The 18,541-nt window shown below is 43.5% G+C and overlaps 1 protein-coding gene across 1 annotated transcript in view; it reads right to left on the bottom strand.

Annotated features, from left to right (window-relative positions):
• Rora (RAR-related orphan receptor A) overlaps positions 1 to 18,541 on the bottom strand; it is a 92,415-nt gene that overhangs the window by 7,976 nt on the left and 65,898 nt on the right. The window contains exons 3-4 of the mRNA XM_013010222.1: positions 9,928 to 10,069; positions 5,917 to 6,312 (exon numbers count right to left, since the gene is read on the bottom strand). Coding sequence (XP_012865676.1) covers positions 5,917 to 6,312; positions 9,928 to 10,069 — 538 coding nt within the window. The remainder of the gene's footprint in view (positions 1 to 5,916; positions 6,313 to 9,927; positions 10,070 to 18,541) is intronic.

The raw sequence follows: 18,541 nt of genomic DNA, 5'->3' as shown, positions 1-18,541 counted from the left end.
TGCTTTAACTTCCTCATCAGTAAAGGGGAGGGCAGTTTAGTAGATCTCTCTGTTTTATCGGGCTGCTGTGAGAGTTCGTGAGTTTGAGCAGGCAGGAATGGGGAGGGTCACATAGCGTGCGCTGTATTGTTACACCTGAGCGCAAGAGGATGGAGTAGACTAAAGTAAGGACCAGACGACATTAGCACGTTCGATGCCAGGGATATATGCAGACAAAACTGAAACAGGTAATTCAAGTCAGTAGACCATGAAATACGAAAGTGAATTACAGCTGAGCTCTGGTGACTCATGCCTGCAATCCTCGTGGCTCAGGAGGTTGTGGTTCAAAGCCGACCTGGGCAGGAAAAGTCTATGAGACTCATGTGAACCATAAAAAAGCCAGAAGTACAGATGTAGCTCACATGGTAGAGTGTTAGCTTTGAGTGCAATAGCTCAGGGATGGTACCCAGGCCCTGAGTTCAAGCCTCAGTCCTGTCACACAAGCAGACATACAGTCAAGTCCCTGAGTTCAGGCTGGTAGTATAGGCTGGACACATGTATGTTCATGTGTGCGCGTGTGCACGCACACACAAAATTACATCACAAGATAACGAAAAAATAAGTGGTAGAGGTCAGTGTTGACTCAGGAAGACTGCTGCTTCTTGGTGGAAGAGGACCCTTCCAAGTGGACACCGAAGGACAGCTAAGCCTGGCAGGCAGAGCCCCCCCCCCCAGTGTGGATGATTAGTTTGTGTAGAATGTCCGGTGGATGAAAGAACAAACATGACATTTTCGGGGGACGGTCAAATGTGATTAAGATAATAGTGCTGAAACAGAAAAGAAGTCGGACACTGGTGACTCACACCTAGAATCTTTGCTATACAGGAGATTGAGATCTGCGGATCACGGTTTGAAGTCCATGAGTCTTTTATCGCCAGTTAACCACTAAAAGTCCAGAAGTGGAGCTGTGGCTGAAGTGGAAGAGCACTGACCTTGAGTGAAAAAGCTAAGGGACATCATCCAGGCCCTGAGTTCGAGTTCAGAAATGTGGATGCATGTGCATCCCAGAGGTGGTCAAGACCTAGCCTGCTTGAGAATCTTTAATCAGAATGACATGGCAACAAGCAAATGGCAGGATTTTCTAGTGAGAGTTGCCAACTGAACTCTTGTGCCTGGGGACAGAGGACAAGCAATTTTGAGCTTGGATTGAAGCAGAGAGGCCAAGTCAGAAGAAGCAAGTAGAAGGCTGCTGGCATGTAGATATGAGGGACGGAGCATGAAATGGGTTGGTAATAATTGTTCTGGAAAGGAGGAGAATGCCCACAGATGTATTTAAAAGAACCCATGAAATTTCATGAACATGAAATCGTGCCCAAAGATTCCCCCTCCTAGGGTCTTGAATATATAATAAGCAAGCTACTTAAAAAAACGTGAACTTGGCAACCCTAGTCAGTGTGTCTGTTTGCAAATTAGTTACTGTTTTCTTCCAGAAGGAGCTGTGTGTGAAAACAGAGCAGGTTTACCTAAAGAGAGTCTGAGAGGAAAATCTCCTTGGAGACACGGAAACAATAAATCTTAGCAGCTCTATTTGCAGATACACAGAAACATTAAGACAGCATGAATAAATACTGTAACGATAAAATTTTTTTTAAAAAAAGTAAAGAGAAATGAACAGAGGGAGAATCCAGCAGATTATGTGTGTTAGAACAGATGATGGTTATGAAGATTGAAGACAAAAATGACAGGACTCAGAGATCAGAAAATTACTGTACAAACTAGTGAACTTTCTCCAATGAAATAATATCTAAAATATCTTCCATGACATGGAGCAAGTTTTGCATTTATGAGAAAAAAATCAGAATGTTCACAGGGTAACTCTGGGATTACACGGGGTGAAAGATGGGAAGTTGCTTTTTAAAGTTAATGTTGTCAGCATCTTGCTTCATTGTAATTTTCTTTAAAAAATGTTTTCAGGGTTGTGGGCATAGCTCAGTGGAGAGTCCCTGTCTGGCATGGCCAACACCCTGGGTTTTGTCTCCAGCTTTGTGAAGCTGACAACTAGAGACTGACTTTTAAAGAACAGCCAGTGAAACCAGCAACAGTTCACTGCACATATTGTACCAGTAGAGGGCAGCAGTCACATCTGCACAAATTCACTGCCTGCCTGTTCACAATAGATTTGGTCTTAAGATTTTAGAGACATGGTGACTTTAAAAATCTGACTATGGTCAGAATGACTACAAGTTAATAAGCTGGTGTGGCCTGGAAGAGAAACTTTACGGAACAGTGAAATACCTAAGATGCTCATTACAGGACCTGGTTTGGGGACGGAGCTCCTCTCTCAAGCAGAACTGCTTCATCCACACAGAGAGCCTTTGGATACACTCTTGGCTTCTGACTTACACACTTTGAGTGAGAAAGACTTGAGATCTCATCGGTCCACTCATTAGTGATGAACATTTTATGCCCCTTTGCTCTGCGCCAAGAGCCAACAATTACATCCATTCTGAATACATTCATCTTCTCAATCCTCATAATTCCTGGAGAAAGGTGTCAGTCCTCTCTCCCATGGTACAGATGAGAAATCTGAGTCATAGTAGAGATGACATTCCTCAGGGTGTCCTAGCTATGAGTCAAATTCAATCTGGTTTCAGAGTCTGTGCTCAACCTTTCTAATCTATAGGAGGGGAAACTGTAGCTTGCATTTATACAACTTACACTGGGCTGGACAATTGATCTGAACGGTGTCTAATTAGGTACTATCATGTAAAGTTTGGTACAATTGTCTCATGTCTGATGTATCACTTCTCTCTTGCATAGGCATTTACTACAATTGTAGCAGCAAACGCAGCCCTTTAAAAACATGAGCTGAGATTATTGATCTAGGGTATGTAAATCAGCGATACATAAAGGACAAGATTTCCTAGCCAACATGAAGACACACCCACAGCCCTCAGAACAAAATGGCTGGTTATTGTGATTGAAAGAGTGTTGAGTACTATCACTGGAAGGTAGAACTGGACTCAGGATACTTTATGCTTTATTTTCCTAGTGTGGAATTGATGTCATGTGTTTACAAGTCTGCTAACAACTTTTAGCCTAAATCCAAGTCAAGAGACTTAGTGAAGGGCAATTGCAGGACTTAAATGGAAATAATCCAGTAATTTTAGGTGGCTCTGAAGAAGGCACCATCAGTCTTGGGCATTTGTATGCTGCTTTTAGCTTCCTGAACCACTCTGCACATAAGAGTTAAGAAAACTAAAGCTTGATTTTATCTTATCCAGAAAATTCTGGTTTAATTTTCAGTCTGGTTCTCCTTACCCTAAGGTCTCAGTTAATTCAGACTGGGAGATGCTACAATTCATGTGAAAAGAGCAAAGTTAGGGACCCAAGATTCCTTGCCGGTGCTGTAAGGTAACCACTAGGTCTGGGCAGACCCTTGGGGAAGCAGCCCAGCAATTTCTGGCCACATCAAAGTGTCTGACATGTGCAAGGGCAAACCTTGTGTAAGCCCTATGGATCTGTAGATGTGTGTGTGTACATGTGTGCATGTATGCATGTGTCAGTACTGGGGCTTAACTTGGGACCTCACTACCACTTGAACCACACTTGTACTTCTAGCGTTTTGCTGGGTAAGTGGAGATAAGAGACTCTTGGATTTATCTACCTGGGGTTAATTTTGAACCCTGAATATCAGATCTCAGCCTCCTGAGTAGCTGAGGCCCAACACGTGGCTAGCCCTAGTGTTTTATTTTAGGACTGCCTATGGGGCAAGTACACAGGATGAGCCACTAATATTTATGGTTAAGGTCATTCTTCATGGACCAAGTCCACTTTCCTTCAAATTCTCATTCACTTCAGAAAATTTTATTCTTATTACAATTCTGCTTAAGTCTCAGCTAACCAAGATTTCATGACAAAAGGGGAAGGTTTTCTTTTCTCTTTTTTTTTTTTTTTTTGTTCTAGTCTAAGAAAAAAAAATCAAACCAACCTGTGCTCAGCTTGGCTTCTAGTTCAGAAGTTTCTCTGCTAATCAAAAGAGTTGTAATACACAAGTAGCTGTTCACTGGTTAAAGACCAGGCTTAAAATGGTTCTCAAGGATTTAAATTTAGACCCATAAAGAGATACTTGTATTTAAAAAAAAAACCTGTAGAGAATACTCAATTTGTTCTAACAGAAGCGAGATTTCTCTGGAAATACAAATTTACTTAAAAGGTATTTTATAGAGTGTAGAGGTTGGAACCTGTGACCTGAGGATTTCGGGGTTTGTCAGCCTGCTGCTTCCTTTCTGTAGGAGCCTTCGTTCTCTCCTTGCTATTGCTTCCTTGTCTCCCCAGCAGCTCATTGAAATATGCCAAAGGCTGTGATCTCGGTTGAGGGATCACTGCAAAGAGGCTGTCAAATTCTTCACCCGCAAAGACACTCATTCCCCTTTCTGACAACAGTGCTACATTTAAAAATCAATTAAATACAGCAAAGGGTGTAAACATACCTTCCTGGCAATGGGAAGCTTTCCATTGTTCATGGTGACCACATTTCTAGGTCATGCATCTCAAGAACCAGTTGTGTCCCAGCAAGAGGACACAAAAGAATATGGTGTATTCCCCCCCCCCCCCACTTTCCTTTGGGCCTATCTAAGAACCTCAAATGAAATACATCAATTTTGTCACCCAGCTCAAAATCTCACAGCACTTTGTCAAGAAAAGAAGCTAATTATTTCCCTTTGACATCTGTAGTAGCCACAGGAAAGCAAACCTTAATGATGGAAAGTGGTGGAGGGGGTTGGGGGACATAGGATATGTTATTCCAGACCGGGGACAGTTGGTTGCTGACATTCCTAAATATGGGACCCGGGCAAGGAGATCTTGACAATCAGAACTCGTATTAGACGTGCTCAAGTCTAGTGAGGGAGGGTGGGAACGCCAAGAGACAGGCCAACAGGTACAGAATTACAGTTCCATAAGAGGAAAAAAGTTCCAATATTCTGGTGCATAACAGGAAGACTATAGATAATAGTAATGCAGTTATACCTTCCAAAACAGCTCAGAGAGGATTTTGAGTGTTCTCACTGTACAAGAAACGATGAGGTAAGAGATATCTATGTACTTTATTTGATCATTACACAGCTGTATGATTCAAAATGCCATACCCCTCTCCATAATCACAATTAGTATGTGTTGATTAAAAACAAAAAGTAGATTTTAGAGAGTAAGACTCTACTGTGCTACTGTGGTTTATAAAAGGTGTACAGCCAGAGCCAATGTGTGGACAGCTACTATTTTGGTGGCCTTGGTGTGTGTGTGTGTGTGTGTGTACAGCAATGCCTTGGATAGACCTAAAGTAGATATCTAAGTGAACCCGGCCGTTCCCAGGACTTACTGTTTTCAGCAGAATTTAAGGACTGTGCACATGCATCATTTTGGCTCATTTCTGAACTGAGATCAATGTATTTAGTATAGTCACCAGACAAAAGCAAGGGGAGGTGGCTGAAATTTGAAGTGGCACTGCTGCAGTTTTGATTTTCTTTTCCTAGAAGGGTGGAGGGAAGCATTGGGATTTGAACTCGGGTCCTCAAGCTTGCAAGACTACTGCTTTACTACTTGAGCCACTGAGGCACACCCCTAACTCTTTCAGTTATTTTTCCATATGGGGCCTCCTTTTTACCTTAGCTGGTATGTATATTCCTACTCCTCTCTCTTTTGTAGCTGGGAGGATGGAGAGCAAGACAGGTGTCTTGCTAACGTTTTGCCTAAGCTAGCTTTACCCATGATCTTTTCGCCCCACCTGCCTGCCTATGTAGCTGGGATTATAGGCTTGAGCCACTACAGCTGGCCCAGTAAATTGTATCACTTTAATAGATGTTAAAATGGGACACACCCATTTCACATCAAGGGGCATGTGCAGAGCAAGCCAGTGTGAAGCAAACCCATCTTTACCTAGTTCTGCCATGGACACGGTTGGGGAAGTCTCGCCATTGGTGAAGGAGCAGTAGGGAAAGAAACCGGATGCTGGTGTGTAGTCACAAATGGGTTCTGGTTTGATCCCATTGATATCGAGCCCGGACTGGTCTGGGGAGGGCTGGATGTCCAGGTAGAAGCTGCTGACAGCAGAGTCGGCCTTGCTGCCCTCGGGGGTGTGGCCGTCCATGTAGGTGCTGAGGTCATCGTGCAGCTCTGTCAGCCCATTGGCTGAGATGTTGTAGGTGGGTGTCAGCGGCTCGGCCTCTCCAGGCTGCTGCTGGTGGTCTCGCTGCTGCTGCTGCATCCGGTGCTTCTGCACTTCTGCATACAAGCTGTCTCTCTGCTTTTTGGACATTCGGCCGAATTTGACAGCTACAAGAAAAGAAAAATGCCAAACCACACCATAAACAACCAGCTAGACTTCATTATCCACTCCCTAGTGTTTCTAGGTGCCCTTAAAATCTAAGACACTGTCCAACGCCAACCTGAGTTACCACAGAATAATGATGGTGTGCCCAGGTGGCCACACCTGTCTGTATCTGTTTCATAAAAAGGCCCAGGAAGGGGGAAGAGAGCCCTGCCTCTATTTTCCTGCTGCTATGGACCCTGAGATTCGCTAGGGACCAAGAGATGAACTTAATGTGTTTGCTCATCTCCATCCATGTAGTTGACCTAGCTCTTCTAGCTCCTCTGCCTCTTTCCAGTATTGACTGCTAAGAACAGGGATGCCGGACTCTTTGGGTATGCTGAAGCAGAAGGGGTTCTCATCTGAGTTTTCATTGAGCTCTCTGTTTTGGGCATTCACATAAGCAGCTTTCTGACCTAACAGCTGGATCTGGAGCTGCATGGAAAGGTGTGAGCAGGTTAGATGTGCCTTTGTAATGTCCTAAATTGCATCTGAGTGTGATTTAAGAAGTAGTTCTTTCCTACTATGCAATCTTTGGATTCTTCTGTTGGTGGTGGTGGTGTTTTTGGAGGTAGGGGTCATGTTATGGAGTCCAGGCCAGCCTCAGACTCCAAAGTAGCTGGACCTACAGGCACACATCACTGCCCTATCTGAAGGTGACAAACCCTTCTTTGCTCATTTAGCTATTCAGGAAAGAGAACATCAGGAATTTGAGAAGGCCGACATGCCGGAGACACTGTCAGGTGGGTCTGTGTTTGCAGGGCCTCTCTTTACTTCTGAGTTATTCAGAGCCCCATGTCCTTCTGAGGCCCCCAGACAATTGACAAAAAAAAAGACCCTCTGATTTTTCTAGTCTGAATTCTCCCACTAATTTACTTCTCAGCTTGACTCAAGATGCAGATAAGCCTCTGCCAGAGGGACTTAGTTCTCCCAATTGGTTGTGGTTAAATTGATTCTGTATTGGGAGGCAACCTCATCTTTCTGACCAGCAGCATAATTGCACGAGGCAGGGCATGAAGGAAATAGCACGTTGGCCAGCAGGTGGCGTCTTTTCCTGCCCTCTGGAAGCAGGGCAGTTTTCACCACTCAGAAACTTAACAGTCAGGCTGAGGAGGACTCTAAGTTTAGGCAAGCTCCCAGCTTCAGTCCACCCCTACAACTGTACTTTGTCTTTCCCCTTCCCTCCCTCTCTCCCTTCTTCCTTCTTCTCTTTCCTTGCTTCCTTTCTTCCTCCCCCTCCTTCTTTCCCTCCCTCCTCTTTTTCTTTCAACTATTTTTTGGTGTTGGTACAGGGGCTGGAACTCAAGAAGGTGTCCTCATTCTTGCTTAGCTTTTTCCATGCAAGAAAACCATCATTCTACCTGCTCGAGCCACACCTCCACTTTTGGCTTTTGGCTTGTTAACCAGTGATAAGAATTTCTCAGATTTATCTGCCTGGGCTGGTTTCACACCTTGATCCTCAGATCTCAGCCTCCTGAGTTGGCTAGGATTACAGGTGTGAGCCACCAGTGCCTGACTTGTGCACGTGATATTTCTTATGTGTCAGTTTTTCAGAAGGCATGCTGAAAATTTTTTGCAGGAGAATATTCAGGAGTGACACTCTGCTTCAACTCCACTTTTGCTGTAATATTAGCAATAATCCTGCCATCCAGGAAGTGAAATGAAAGGACCAAGAGAGAATAAACACAAGCTGTAATTTTAACTCAAGGGTTCCTGAGAATGAGCTATGTCTACCTTTGTCAGTTTATGATCATGGGAAGGGGAATCTGCAGAGTTGTTTGTCTTAAAAACTTTTGAGAATGTGAGGTTCTATGTAACTTGTATCTCCAAGACCTATGTTTTTTTTTTTTTTCCTGTGTGGGTACTAAGGTTGAATTCTGGGATACACATTTGCTCAGCTTGCTTGCTGGGTTGGTGCTCTATCACTTGAGCCATGCCTCCTAGCTCTGCTTTTAGCTGGTTATTTTGGAGATGCTTGGATTTGTCTGCCAAGGCTGGCTTTGAATTGAGATCCTCTGGATCTCAGTCTCCTTAATAACAAGGATTAAGTATGAGCAACCAGCCCCTGGCTAAAACTGTTGTACTCGTGCACAGCGCAGTCTCTTGCCTGGGTGGTCTACAGACCCTAAGGACATTCCTCCCCTGAGCGTCCAGTGGTGTGAGCTGGTGTGCCTTTTCTTCAGGCAGCTCGCTGGTATATTCAGAGGAATCCTTCAAATGCACTTGCTGTCCTCGCTTTACAGTTTCCACATGATGTGGATTATCTAGTGCACGTAGAATAGTTTTCCAGGAAGATCTTGAAATGTTCTAGAATTAAATGGTAGCTATTGTTCAGTCCTTATTTTTCTTTTCTTTTTTCTTTTGTCAGTTGTGGGGCCTGAACTCTGGGCCTGGGCGCTGTCCCTCAGCTCTTCAGCTCAAGGTGAGCACTCTACCACTTGAGCCAAGCACCACTTCCGGCTTTTTTTTTTTCTGTTTATGGGGTGCTGAGGAATCGAACCCAGGGCCTCATGCATGCAAGGCAAGCACACTACCACTGAGCCAACTTCCCAGCCCCCCAGTCCTTATTTTTTAAAAATAGCTTTTTTTTTTTGGTTGGTCATGGGGCTTGAACTCTGGGCCTGGGCGCTGTCCCTCAGCTCTTCAGCTCAAAGCTGCGCTCTACCACTTAAGCCACAGCGCCACTTCTGGTTTTCTGAGTGGTTTATTGGAGATAAGAGTCTCACTGACTTTTCCTGCCTGGGCTGGCTTTGAACCACGATCATCAGAGCTCAGCCTCCTGAATAGCTAGGATTACAGGCATGAGCCACTGGTACCCAGCTTAAAATAGCTTTTCAATGAAAGGCACATTTGTCATCAAGCCATTATCTGCACTATTTTCACCCTTTCTGGAGAAATATTTGACTTTGCCATGTGATTCAAAAGATCTAGTTGGGGCTGGGAAGGTGTCTCAGTGGTAGAGCGCTTGCCTTGCATGCATGAGGCCCTGGGTTCCATTCCTCAGCACCACATAAGCAGAAAAAAAAAAGCCAGAAGTGGCACTGTGGCTCAAGTGGTAGAGCGCTAGCCTTGAGCTGAAGAACTGAGGGACAGCACCCAGGCCCAGAGTTCAAACCCCATGACCGACAAAAAAAAAAAAAAAATCTAGTTAACAACAAAAAAGATCTCTTTCATTGTAACTGTTCATGAACTTTTGAGTAAGGGATCTGATAAGCCTGGCTTGTATTTACTCTGTGAGGAAAATGCCTATTGGAGGTATATTCATGAAGGCTCCTAGATCATACTTAGGATTAACCAATTCACACCCCTGCAATGTCTGAAATGTTTTTCAGCTATGAGCCTTGTCACTTCTATTCCCCCCTCCTCTTTCCATCAGCTAGTCGACTTACATCGATCACAGGGAGAAATCTGCCAGTTCTCTGAAGGGAGCTGATTCTGTCAGATCTGGTCCTTGTTTTTGAAGGCATCTTTCCACCTTCTGATTGGGTACCACTCCCAACTGTGTGAGTGAGTGTGTGTGTGTGTGTGTGTGTGAGAGAGAGAGAGAGAGAGAGAAAGAGTGAGAGGGAGAGAGCACTCACCATCACGAGACATCCCCACAGCCAGACATTTCTGCAACCGGCAGTGTTGACAACGGTTCCTGCTGGTTCGATCAATCAAACAGTTCTTCTGCCGGGGACAGGAGTAGGTGGCGTTACTTTGCTGACTTCTCCTGAAAAAGCCCTGTGATTCAGTTACAAAACAGAAAGCAGGTTAGTGTCAGTGTGAGTGCGATGATGCTCACGGCGGCATCCTCAGCACCGAGCGGCATTAATATTTAATGGAGAATTCGACTCGTAGCAGAATCATCCAGGAGCCCATTAATGAAATTAAAGTCACTTCTTTTTCCTGGAGGAAAATTGATCCCCAGAGCCTAATCCTGCATCCCTTATACATGCAAAACTTTAACTTCGATAGTTGCCCATGTAAAAGGCACCAGAATAAGCTCCTGTTCTTGGCAACTGATGATGGAAAGTCATGTGCTTGGTTCCTCTTTAATCTTTATTGCCAAAGTAATTTTAATATATAAACATAAAACATCTCTCTGGGATGTTCAGAGTTAAGGACATAGCAATTATACCATAATCTAGAACGTTATAATCATGTTACACTAAAAAGCTTTTTGTTTTTGTGCTAGTCCTCAGGCTTGAACCCAAGGCCTGGGTGCTGTCTCAGAGCTTTTGAGCTTAAGGTGAATATTCTACCACTGGAGCCACAGCTCCATTTCCACAAAATTTTGGTAGTTAACTGGAGATAAGAGTTTCACACACTTTCCTGGCCAGGCTGGCTTTGAACAGCAATCCTCAGATGTCAGCCTCCTAAGTAGGTAGGAATACAGGTGTGAGCCGCTGGCACCCAGGTAGCCTATATTTTCATTGTTGACCTATCTTACAGGGGTTTTGTAAGTGAGGTGTGTGTACAGCTGGAGTTGGTCATGTTTGTGATGTATAGACAGGAAGTATACAGGACAGAATTAGCATCTCAAAGCTTCAGTGGTAAGGATGGATGACTACAGCGGAGGGAACACTAGTGGACAGGAGAGAGTAAAACCCTGGTGAGCTTGACCACAGTACTCTTGAAGAGGTTTTTCTCGAAGCCGTTTTGACCCATGTGCACTCAGATTTTTTTTTTATCCTACTACAATGTACAGTTAGAAAGGCATACAACCTACTTGAAAGACCAGTCTTAGCATGACCACTTTCTCTGTGTGGTGACCAGGAGCCTTTGTGGAGTAAATCATTGCATATGATGTACTGAGCCTCAGTTATGAGTTTGTCGGAAAATGATCCCGGGAAGGTGTGTATGGGGCAGAATTCTGATTTCACCTCTTCTTGCGCACTTGCTAACCTAGATACAAGCAGTGCTAAGAGCTGGGCCTCTCAAGCCTGTCTTTATTGTACTTTAGATGTGCCTATGTCAAGTCTGGCCTCTTCAGTAAAGTGGTCTCTTCTCAAAATACCTACAAGTGCACGCTCTCTCTCTCCACACCCGCCACCCCTTCCTGTGAAAACAGAGAGAAGAAGCAAAGCCTTCTTTGTGTTTAGTGGAGACAATCTAAGAAAATATTAAAGCAGATAATCTTTTGAAAGAGGTCCCGGGAGATCACCTAGCTAGGCATTTATTTCAGTGTGACACAGACAGTCTCTGTCAATGCTGAGAGGTTTGTCTTGAGTCTCAGCCGTTACTCAAACCCTCTTTTGCTCATGCTTTTTTAGGGCTCAAATCAGAAACTTATTTGTGTGGCTACTGGTGGCTCATGCCTGTAATCCTAGCTACTCAGGAAACTTGATATCTAAGGACTCAGGTTCAAAGCCAGCCTGAAAAGAAACATCTGTGAGACTTTTATCTCCAATTAACCAGCAAAATCTGGAAGTAGAGGTGTGGCTCAAGTAGTAGAGCACCAGGTTTGAGTGGAAAAAGTGAAATGTAAGAGGACCTGAGTTCAAGCCCTAGTCCTGACACACACTACAATTTTATTTGCTTTTCTGTTAGTTGAGGTAGAACTGTGGGCTTCACGTTCAAACTGTTAACATTTGTGACATGATCAATGAGATATAGAATGTCTGGTTATTTTCTTGTTTTCCTCTCAGTGGAACTAGGATTTGGTGGGCTGTCGAAGGTCACAGGATCTGTCATTTTTCCTTTTCTGGGCTCTTTCCCACTTGTAATATTTCTTCTCAGAGCCCTCTCCAACTTTTTCACTTCTGCCAAAAGCCAGAAGTGTGGAACTTGAGACAGAGAGCTTGAGTAATGGTTGGAACCTTGATGAAAGGGATGCTGTGTCTTGGTTTCCCCATTATTAATTTCATATCACACCACTACAAAGTTCTAGAATGTTTGCGTGGAAGCCATATATAACCACCAGTTTTTTCTGGAACAAGGGAACTTTGAGAGGGCCTCATGATGATGCACACATAGACAGATCTTAATGAGGACTGGCATTAATCGTATCTTGTTTTTCAGTGGTTTTGATGCTTAGATGTATGGTCACTGATGGGCCTGAAGGCACTGCCCTTCCCAGACCTAACCAGGCCCTACAGTGAGCCTTTCACAGACAAACCACTTATATCCAACAGTCTCCTTTATTAGGCTTCGGTTGTCCTCCGCCCTCGCCACCCCAGGATCCAGACAGGGCTATGCGTTAACTCCCTCTTTGTTCAAACTAGCCAATCTTAAACCTGCCGAAGCACAATAGAGGCCCTGGGCCTGTGTTTTCCTGTCTCTCCCTCTGACTCTTGATCCACCCCACGCTTCCCCGCTGTGGTCCTCCATCCTCCCACCCCCTTTACCCCCAGCATGGCTTGTCATCGGTTCTGTTTCTAGAGATTTGGGAGTATAACCAGTGTCTCCACAAGTCCTTTCCACATGTGGGTGTCCTGTGGTATTTGATTAGAACAAATCTTAGGTACCAATGGAACAGTGCTTACCCCATGAGTTATGTGGATAGTGACACGTGAACGTGGCCAGGTGCTGCAGTTTCCTTCATTATCAGGGTAAGAGTGAGGGAAAGTAAGTTTTGTGAGGGGGAAGCAACTTGCTCAGAATCCCACATCAAGTATGAGGTCATGTTGGTGGATGAATTTTTGGGGTCTCCTACTGTTATTTCTGTTGTCTGCTTCCCTTGTATAGCAGGATTCTTTTAGCTATACAAGGCAGCCATAAATCAGTATTTAAAAAACTGCATAATAATGTAGTAAGACAAGTCTCACTCTGGAAATTGTTTTCAGCTGGCCCAGGTTTCTGCTCCCCAGACATTTTTATGAGATTCTCCTGTAGAGCTGTAGCTTTGTAGTGGTATAGAGGTTGACAGTCACATGGGACACCTGCTTATGATTCCATCATTTCTGGCATTTCTGTCTGGAAGTAATATGTCCCCTTGGATTCGCCTTACCTATCTACACGCAATCACTTTGTCTCATTTACAAAGCAGTCACCATCATTAAAAAATGCCTGAGATGAGTCATACTCATAAATTAAGATGCTGAATTGAAACCCCTTTATACAACTACTTTAAAGATAATTTAAAAATTATAAAAATAGTGGCGCTGTGGCTCTAGAACGCCTGCCTTGAGCTGAAGAGCTCGGGGACAGAGCCCAGGTCCAGAGTTCAAGCCCCATGACCGACAAAAAAAAATTATAAAAATAAAGCCCGAATAGCCAGGCCCTGGTAACTCATGTCTGTAACCTTAGCTACTCAGGAGGCTGAGATCTGAGAATCACAGAGCCAGCCAAAGTAGAAAAGTCCCTGAGACTCTTCAATTAACTACCCTAGAAAGCCAAAAGTAGAGGTGTTAGCTCAAATGGTAGATTACCATCCTTGAGCAAAAATGCCAACTTAGAGCTTGAGGCCCTAAATTCAAGAACACATGCAAAAAATAAGTAAATAGGGCTAGGAAGGTGGCTCAGTGGTAGAGTGCTTGCTTGCCTTGCATGCATGAGGCCCTGGGTTCAATTCCTCAGCACCACATAGCAGAAGAAGCCAGAAGTGGCGCTGTGGCTCAAGCAGTAGAGTGCTAGCCTTGAACTGAAGAGCTGAGGGACAGCACCCAGGCCCAGAGTTCCGGCCCCACCACCGACAAAATTAAATAAATAAATAAAGCTTGAGGAATTGTGCCATAAAATTGGAGGGCCTGGCGGTAGGCATTCCACATTTACTTTGAAGAGTGGTGCTGTGGTTATAGCTAATGTCTGTCTTCCAATCTTTCTGCTTTGATGTCTCAGCTGGGAAGAGTTTGTGCATGATACTTTATGCCATAATTTATTGGTCAATCAGATCCAATGAGCAAATGCTTGCTAAGAAGATCTGGGAGTAGTATAGCTAGGAAGAACCAGAGAAGATGCCTTCTTTGGGATAAGATCACAGAATCATTAGCACAAGGAGAAATGTTGACTACTAGATGGGGGGGGGTCAGGTGGGGTTACAGGGTGAGAGTCTCACTATACCTCCTTGACTCAAATCAACCCTTGCATGCACTTTCTGAAGAAAATGAGGAGTAGGTCTCTTTTTACATTTCATCTTTTCAACATTCCTTAGGGGTTTCTCAGAGATTTAATAATTTGGGAAGTTGAAAGAGATTAAATATTAAAGGCTAAACCACATATAAGACAGACTGGGATTAGAAGAGAGAAAGAAAAGGGAATAGTAGGAATCTTCCTGGCTACATGTAGAATCGGGAGCTTGTCCATTAGAGAGAGATGCTTGGAGAATCCCTCCTGGAGATGAGTGACAGCAGACGTGAGTTCCAGGGGCTGCGCAATCTGAGGTCACATAGACGATGGGAAGGACGAGCCAGTGCATGGAGTTTTGTGAAGTATTGTGTATGTAGTCCGCCCAAGAAAGGGCTGAAGCTATGTGTTATCTGGGGAAGATAAAGTATCTCCTTTTGCAATTTTATGATTTCTGCAAGATGAGCTGCTAATGGATTCTTCATTACAAAAGAAAGTTTGCTTGTGGAGGGGAAGGGGAAAAACAAATCGTTTAAATAGGGATACAGGTGGACCCATTGCAACAATGAGATGTATAAGTCGTTATGTCGAAAACGAACTTTACAACTTTGGTGGGGGAGGTGGGAGGATGATGGGAAGGGATGGGAAGGGGAAACAAAGGAGGAGGCTACAATGCTTGATAAGAAATGCACTCATTATCTTGCCCATGTAATTGTAACCCCTCTGTACAGTATTTTCACAATAAAAAGAAAGTTTGCTTTTGCATTAATGTTAAAACCCATGGAGCTGTTTGGTAATGAACATGGTGGGCTCCAAAGAGCTCACCATGATGAATTTCAGGTAGTTAGTGTGACTTTGACACACTACCGCCACCTCACGGCTCCATGGTAACATGCAGACATTGAAATAAAAATTAGATGAGAGATATTAAGTTCAGTGGTCTGAACCACGCTTAAAAGAATACACATTAGTATCTGTTCCCTTTGGGATATAGTTTGGACAATATGAAATTGCAATTTTATTGATCTAGAAGAAAAATAACTTTGTATGGTTTAAAAAAACAGTCTCCATAAGTATTTTGGCTCCTTCTTGTAAAGAATCAGAGATGTATTCTACTTTAAAATTCTTTTATTTTGTAGATTAAAAACAGGTAGACCTCAGAATGGTTATAACTCATAGCTGGAAAGGTGTCACTACTGGGATTCACATAGCTTAGTCGTGATTTTAAATCCAATGCCCTCTTATTTAAGTATCTGTGAAGTTTTCAACCTAGGACTTTTGTCTGTGTTAGACAAGTGCTCTTCTACTTGAGCATGTCCCATCCTTTTTTATTTTGGAGCTTACTAATTTTTCTTAGGGTCAGCTCCTAACTCTAATCTTTCTGTCTTGATCTCCTAAGTCACTGGAAATGACAAGAGTGAGCTGCCCCACTCATGGCTGAGTATTTAAAGGTTAGACTCACAAAACTGCTGGCGAGAGGAGTTCCATGGCTCCTACCTGCTGCCATGTCTTGAAGACTCCTTGCCAGTGTGTTGGGAGGTTATTGTGCCAATTATATGTGGATGGTAGAAATTAGTGTTAACCGTGGCCTAGTTTTCATTTCTTCTTACTCTGCAGTCAATGAGATGGCCCTGGGTAGCTAGGCATGGTGATGAGATGATGTATTTACATTATGGAAATCGCTAAGTATTACATACCAAAGCTCCATGTCCTGGCTGTGGTCAAAAATTGAAAATGGATGCAGAAAATGACAACAAGACTAAAGTTAAAAGGATGTTATAATATGCACGGAGGAAATCTCCTTGCAGATTTGGAAAACTATTATCTGATTCTACAAAGTGGCTCACATCATTGCTGACGACAAAGTGAGATTTCAGAAGTGTGTGGGGGTGGTTTCACTTTCTTCTGCCATTAATGTAAATGAAATTATCAGCTAAAAATTCATATTAGAACCATAGACTTGGGTCAGCTCCAACCACAGGTATGGATGGAAGAGCTCAGTAAAAATGAATGAGAGAATTTAGTGAGGACAGCTTGTCTGTGTGGGATTAAGTGTGCATTTTATTTGCAAACGGTGTGAAATTAATTCAGTGATATATATGCTAAAGATATGGACCTAAGTAAGTGGATGACTATCCCAGCTTACCTTGATGTTTGAAGGAATCCTCCCTATTTCTTTTCTTTTTTTTATCCTCCCTATTTCTGATAAGCATTCACTTAAAACAGTGATACATTCCTCTACCCACAGATTCTGAAAACTTGTGTAAACATTCTTCTTTCCAGAACAGGAATTACCTTAACCCACGACTCATTTCCAGCGTTTTGGGGTTTGGTTTATTAGTTTGGCTTTGCTTTTGGTAATACTAGGGTTTGAACTCTACTAGGAGGCATACTACAGCCATGGGACAGCCTTTTTTTTTTTCTTGTTTCATTTTTGTTATTTCTTGAATAGGTTCTTGTATTTGTCTGGTGCACTTGGACTGTGATCCACCTATTTATGATTTCCCTGTAGCTAGGATAATAGGTACACACCACTATGCCCAGCTTTTTATTGGTTGAGGTAGTGTGCTATGAACTTTTTGTCCAGGCTGGCCTCAAATGATAATCCTCTGGATTTCAGCCTACTAAGTAGCTGTGATTACAGGTGTGAGCCACCAGTGCCTGCTGAACATAGACTGCTTAATGTGCCATCCCAACAGCACAGAGACAAAAAACATGGGCAAATCGAACCACTCTCTGACCTTCCAATTTTGCTGTGCAAATCTTGCTCACATCAAGGGGATGGCATTTATAGAATACTTAATACCAAGTTTCCCTTTAGGTTAGGGAGCAATGATTACTAGATCTACTTCATAGAAAGTTTGGAAATACACATGACATTACCTATTAGGGTTATTAATAGCTGGGTGCAGGCATGTACCCTGGCTGACCACTGAGCTATGCATGCTGTTGGGTGCTCAGGGGGTCTTGCTCTGAGGGGGTCTCCTCCGGCTTGGGGCTCCTTCTTCACGGAAGCACAGGCTAAAGTGCTGATCTGATGTTTGGTCTTTTGACAATTTTCACTTAATGAATTGATTCCTACAGTTCATTAACATACCCACTTCTACTTCTGTATACACATATGTCTTAATTAGCTGCTCATTGGCTGTTTAATTACAAGAAAACAGCTGACAGCTGCCTTGCTGAATTCTAATGGCAGACGCTTTGGAACAGTTACACATTTGCTTTTTGACAAGTAAGATTTATTCATAACTATGATTTATTGTGAGTGCTCAAGTGCCTGCCAAACGATGATATTTTCTAATACAACTGAAAACTGGAAATTTGGGGGGAGTGTTAAGTGGATCTGTGTCTGCCTTTCATTTTTATTTCAGAGACTGTAAAGGGCTGAGAATTTAATCGGTGCAGGAATACACCGGGCTCTAATTTTACTTTTTTTGTTGTTGGTCGTGGGGCTTGAACTCTGGCCCTGGGCACTGTCCCCGAGCTCTTCAGCTCCAGGCTAGCGCTCTACCACTTGAGCCACAGTGCCACTTCCAGGTTTTTGAGTGGTTTATTGGAGATAAGAGTCTCATGGACTTTCCTGCCTGGGCTGGCTTTGAACGGTGATTCTCAGATCTGAGCAGCTAGGATTACAGGTGTGAGCCACAGGCACCTGGCTAATTTATTCTTCTTGGGAACTTTCTTTGAAGTAAGAAGCAGTCCTGCACTGGGGGCTCTCCCCTGTCATCCTAGATACTCAGGAGGCTGAGATCTGAGGATAGTAGTTTGATGCCAGCCTGGTCAGGAAAGTCCATGAAACTCTACTTTCAAACTAACCAGCAAAAAGCTGGAAATGGAACTGTAGCTCAAGTAGTAGAATGCCAGCCTTCAACAAAAAACTAAGGGACAGCGCCTCGGACCCAAGCTCAAGCCCAGTATTGGCACATACATGAAATATTATTGGATGTCAGGGAACAGAGTGGTGTCTGAATACAGGAGGGGTGGGGAAACAGGGTAACAGTTGAGTTCATTTTACTGATGGGTAAAGAGAGGTCATGCATAGATTAAAGTCAGTGAGAGGAAGGAAGGGAAATGATAAAATTAGAATGTGCTGGGAGTGAAAACCCAAATAACATCTCCAAAGAAGTGAATGGAGAAGGAAATTTGTTCTTTCCAAAAGAACAGGCAGCCACATGTGTTTAAAAACAAAATGGTACAGCCCCACAC

This window comes from Dipodomys ordii, unplaced genomic scaffold (assembly GCF_000151885.1).
Source record: "Dipodomys ordii isolate 6190 unplaced genomic scaffold, Dord_2.0 Scaffold11, whole genome shotgun sequence".
Taxonomy (NCBI): domain Eukaryota; kingdom Metazoa; phylum Chordata; class Mammalia; order Rodentia; family Heteromyidae; genus Dipodomys; species Dipodomys ordii.
The sequence above is the reverse complement of the archived record's forward strand: the minus strand, read 5'-3'. Positions and strand labels throughout refer to the sequence as shown.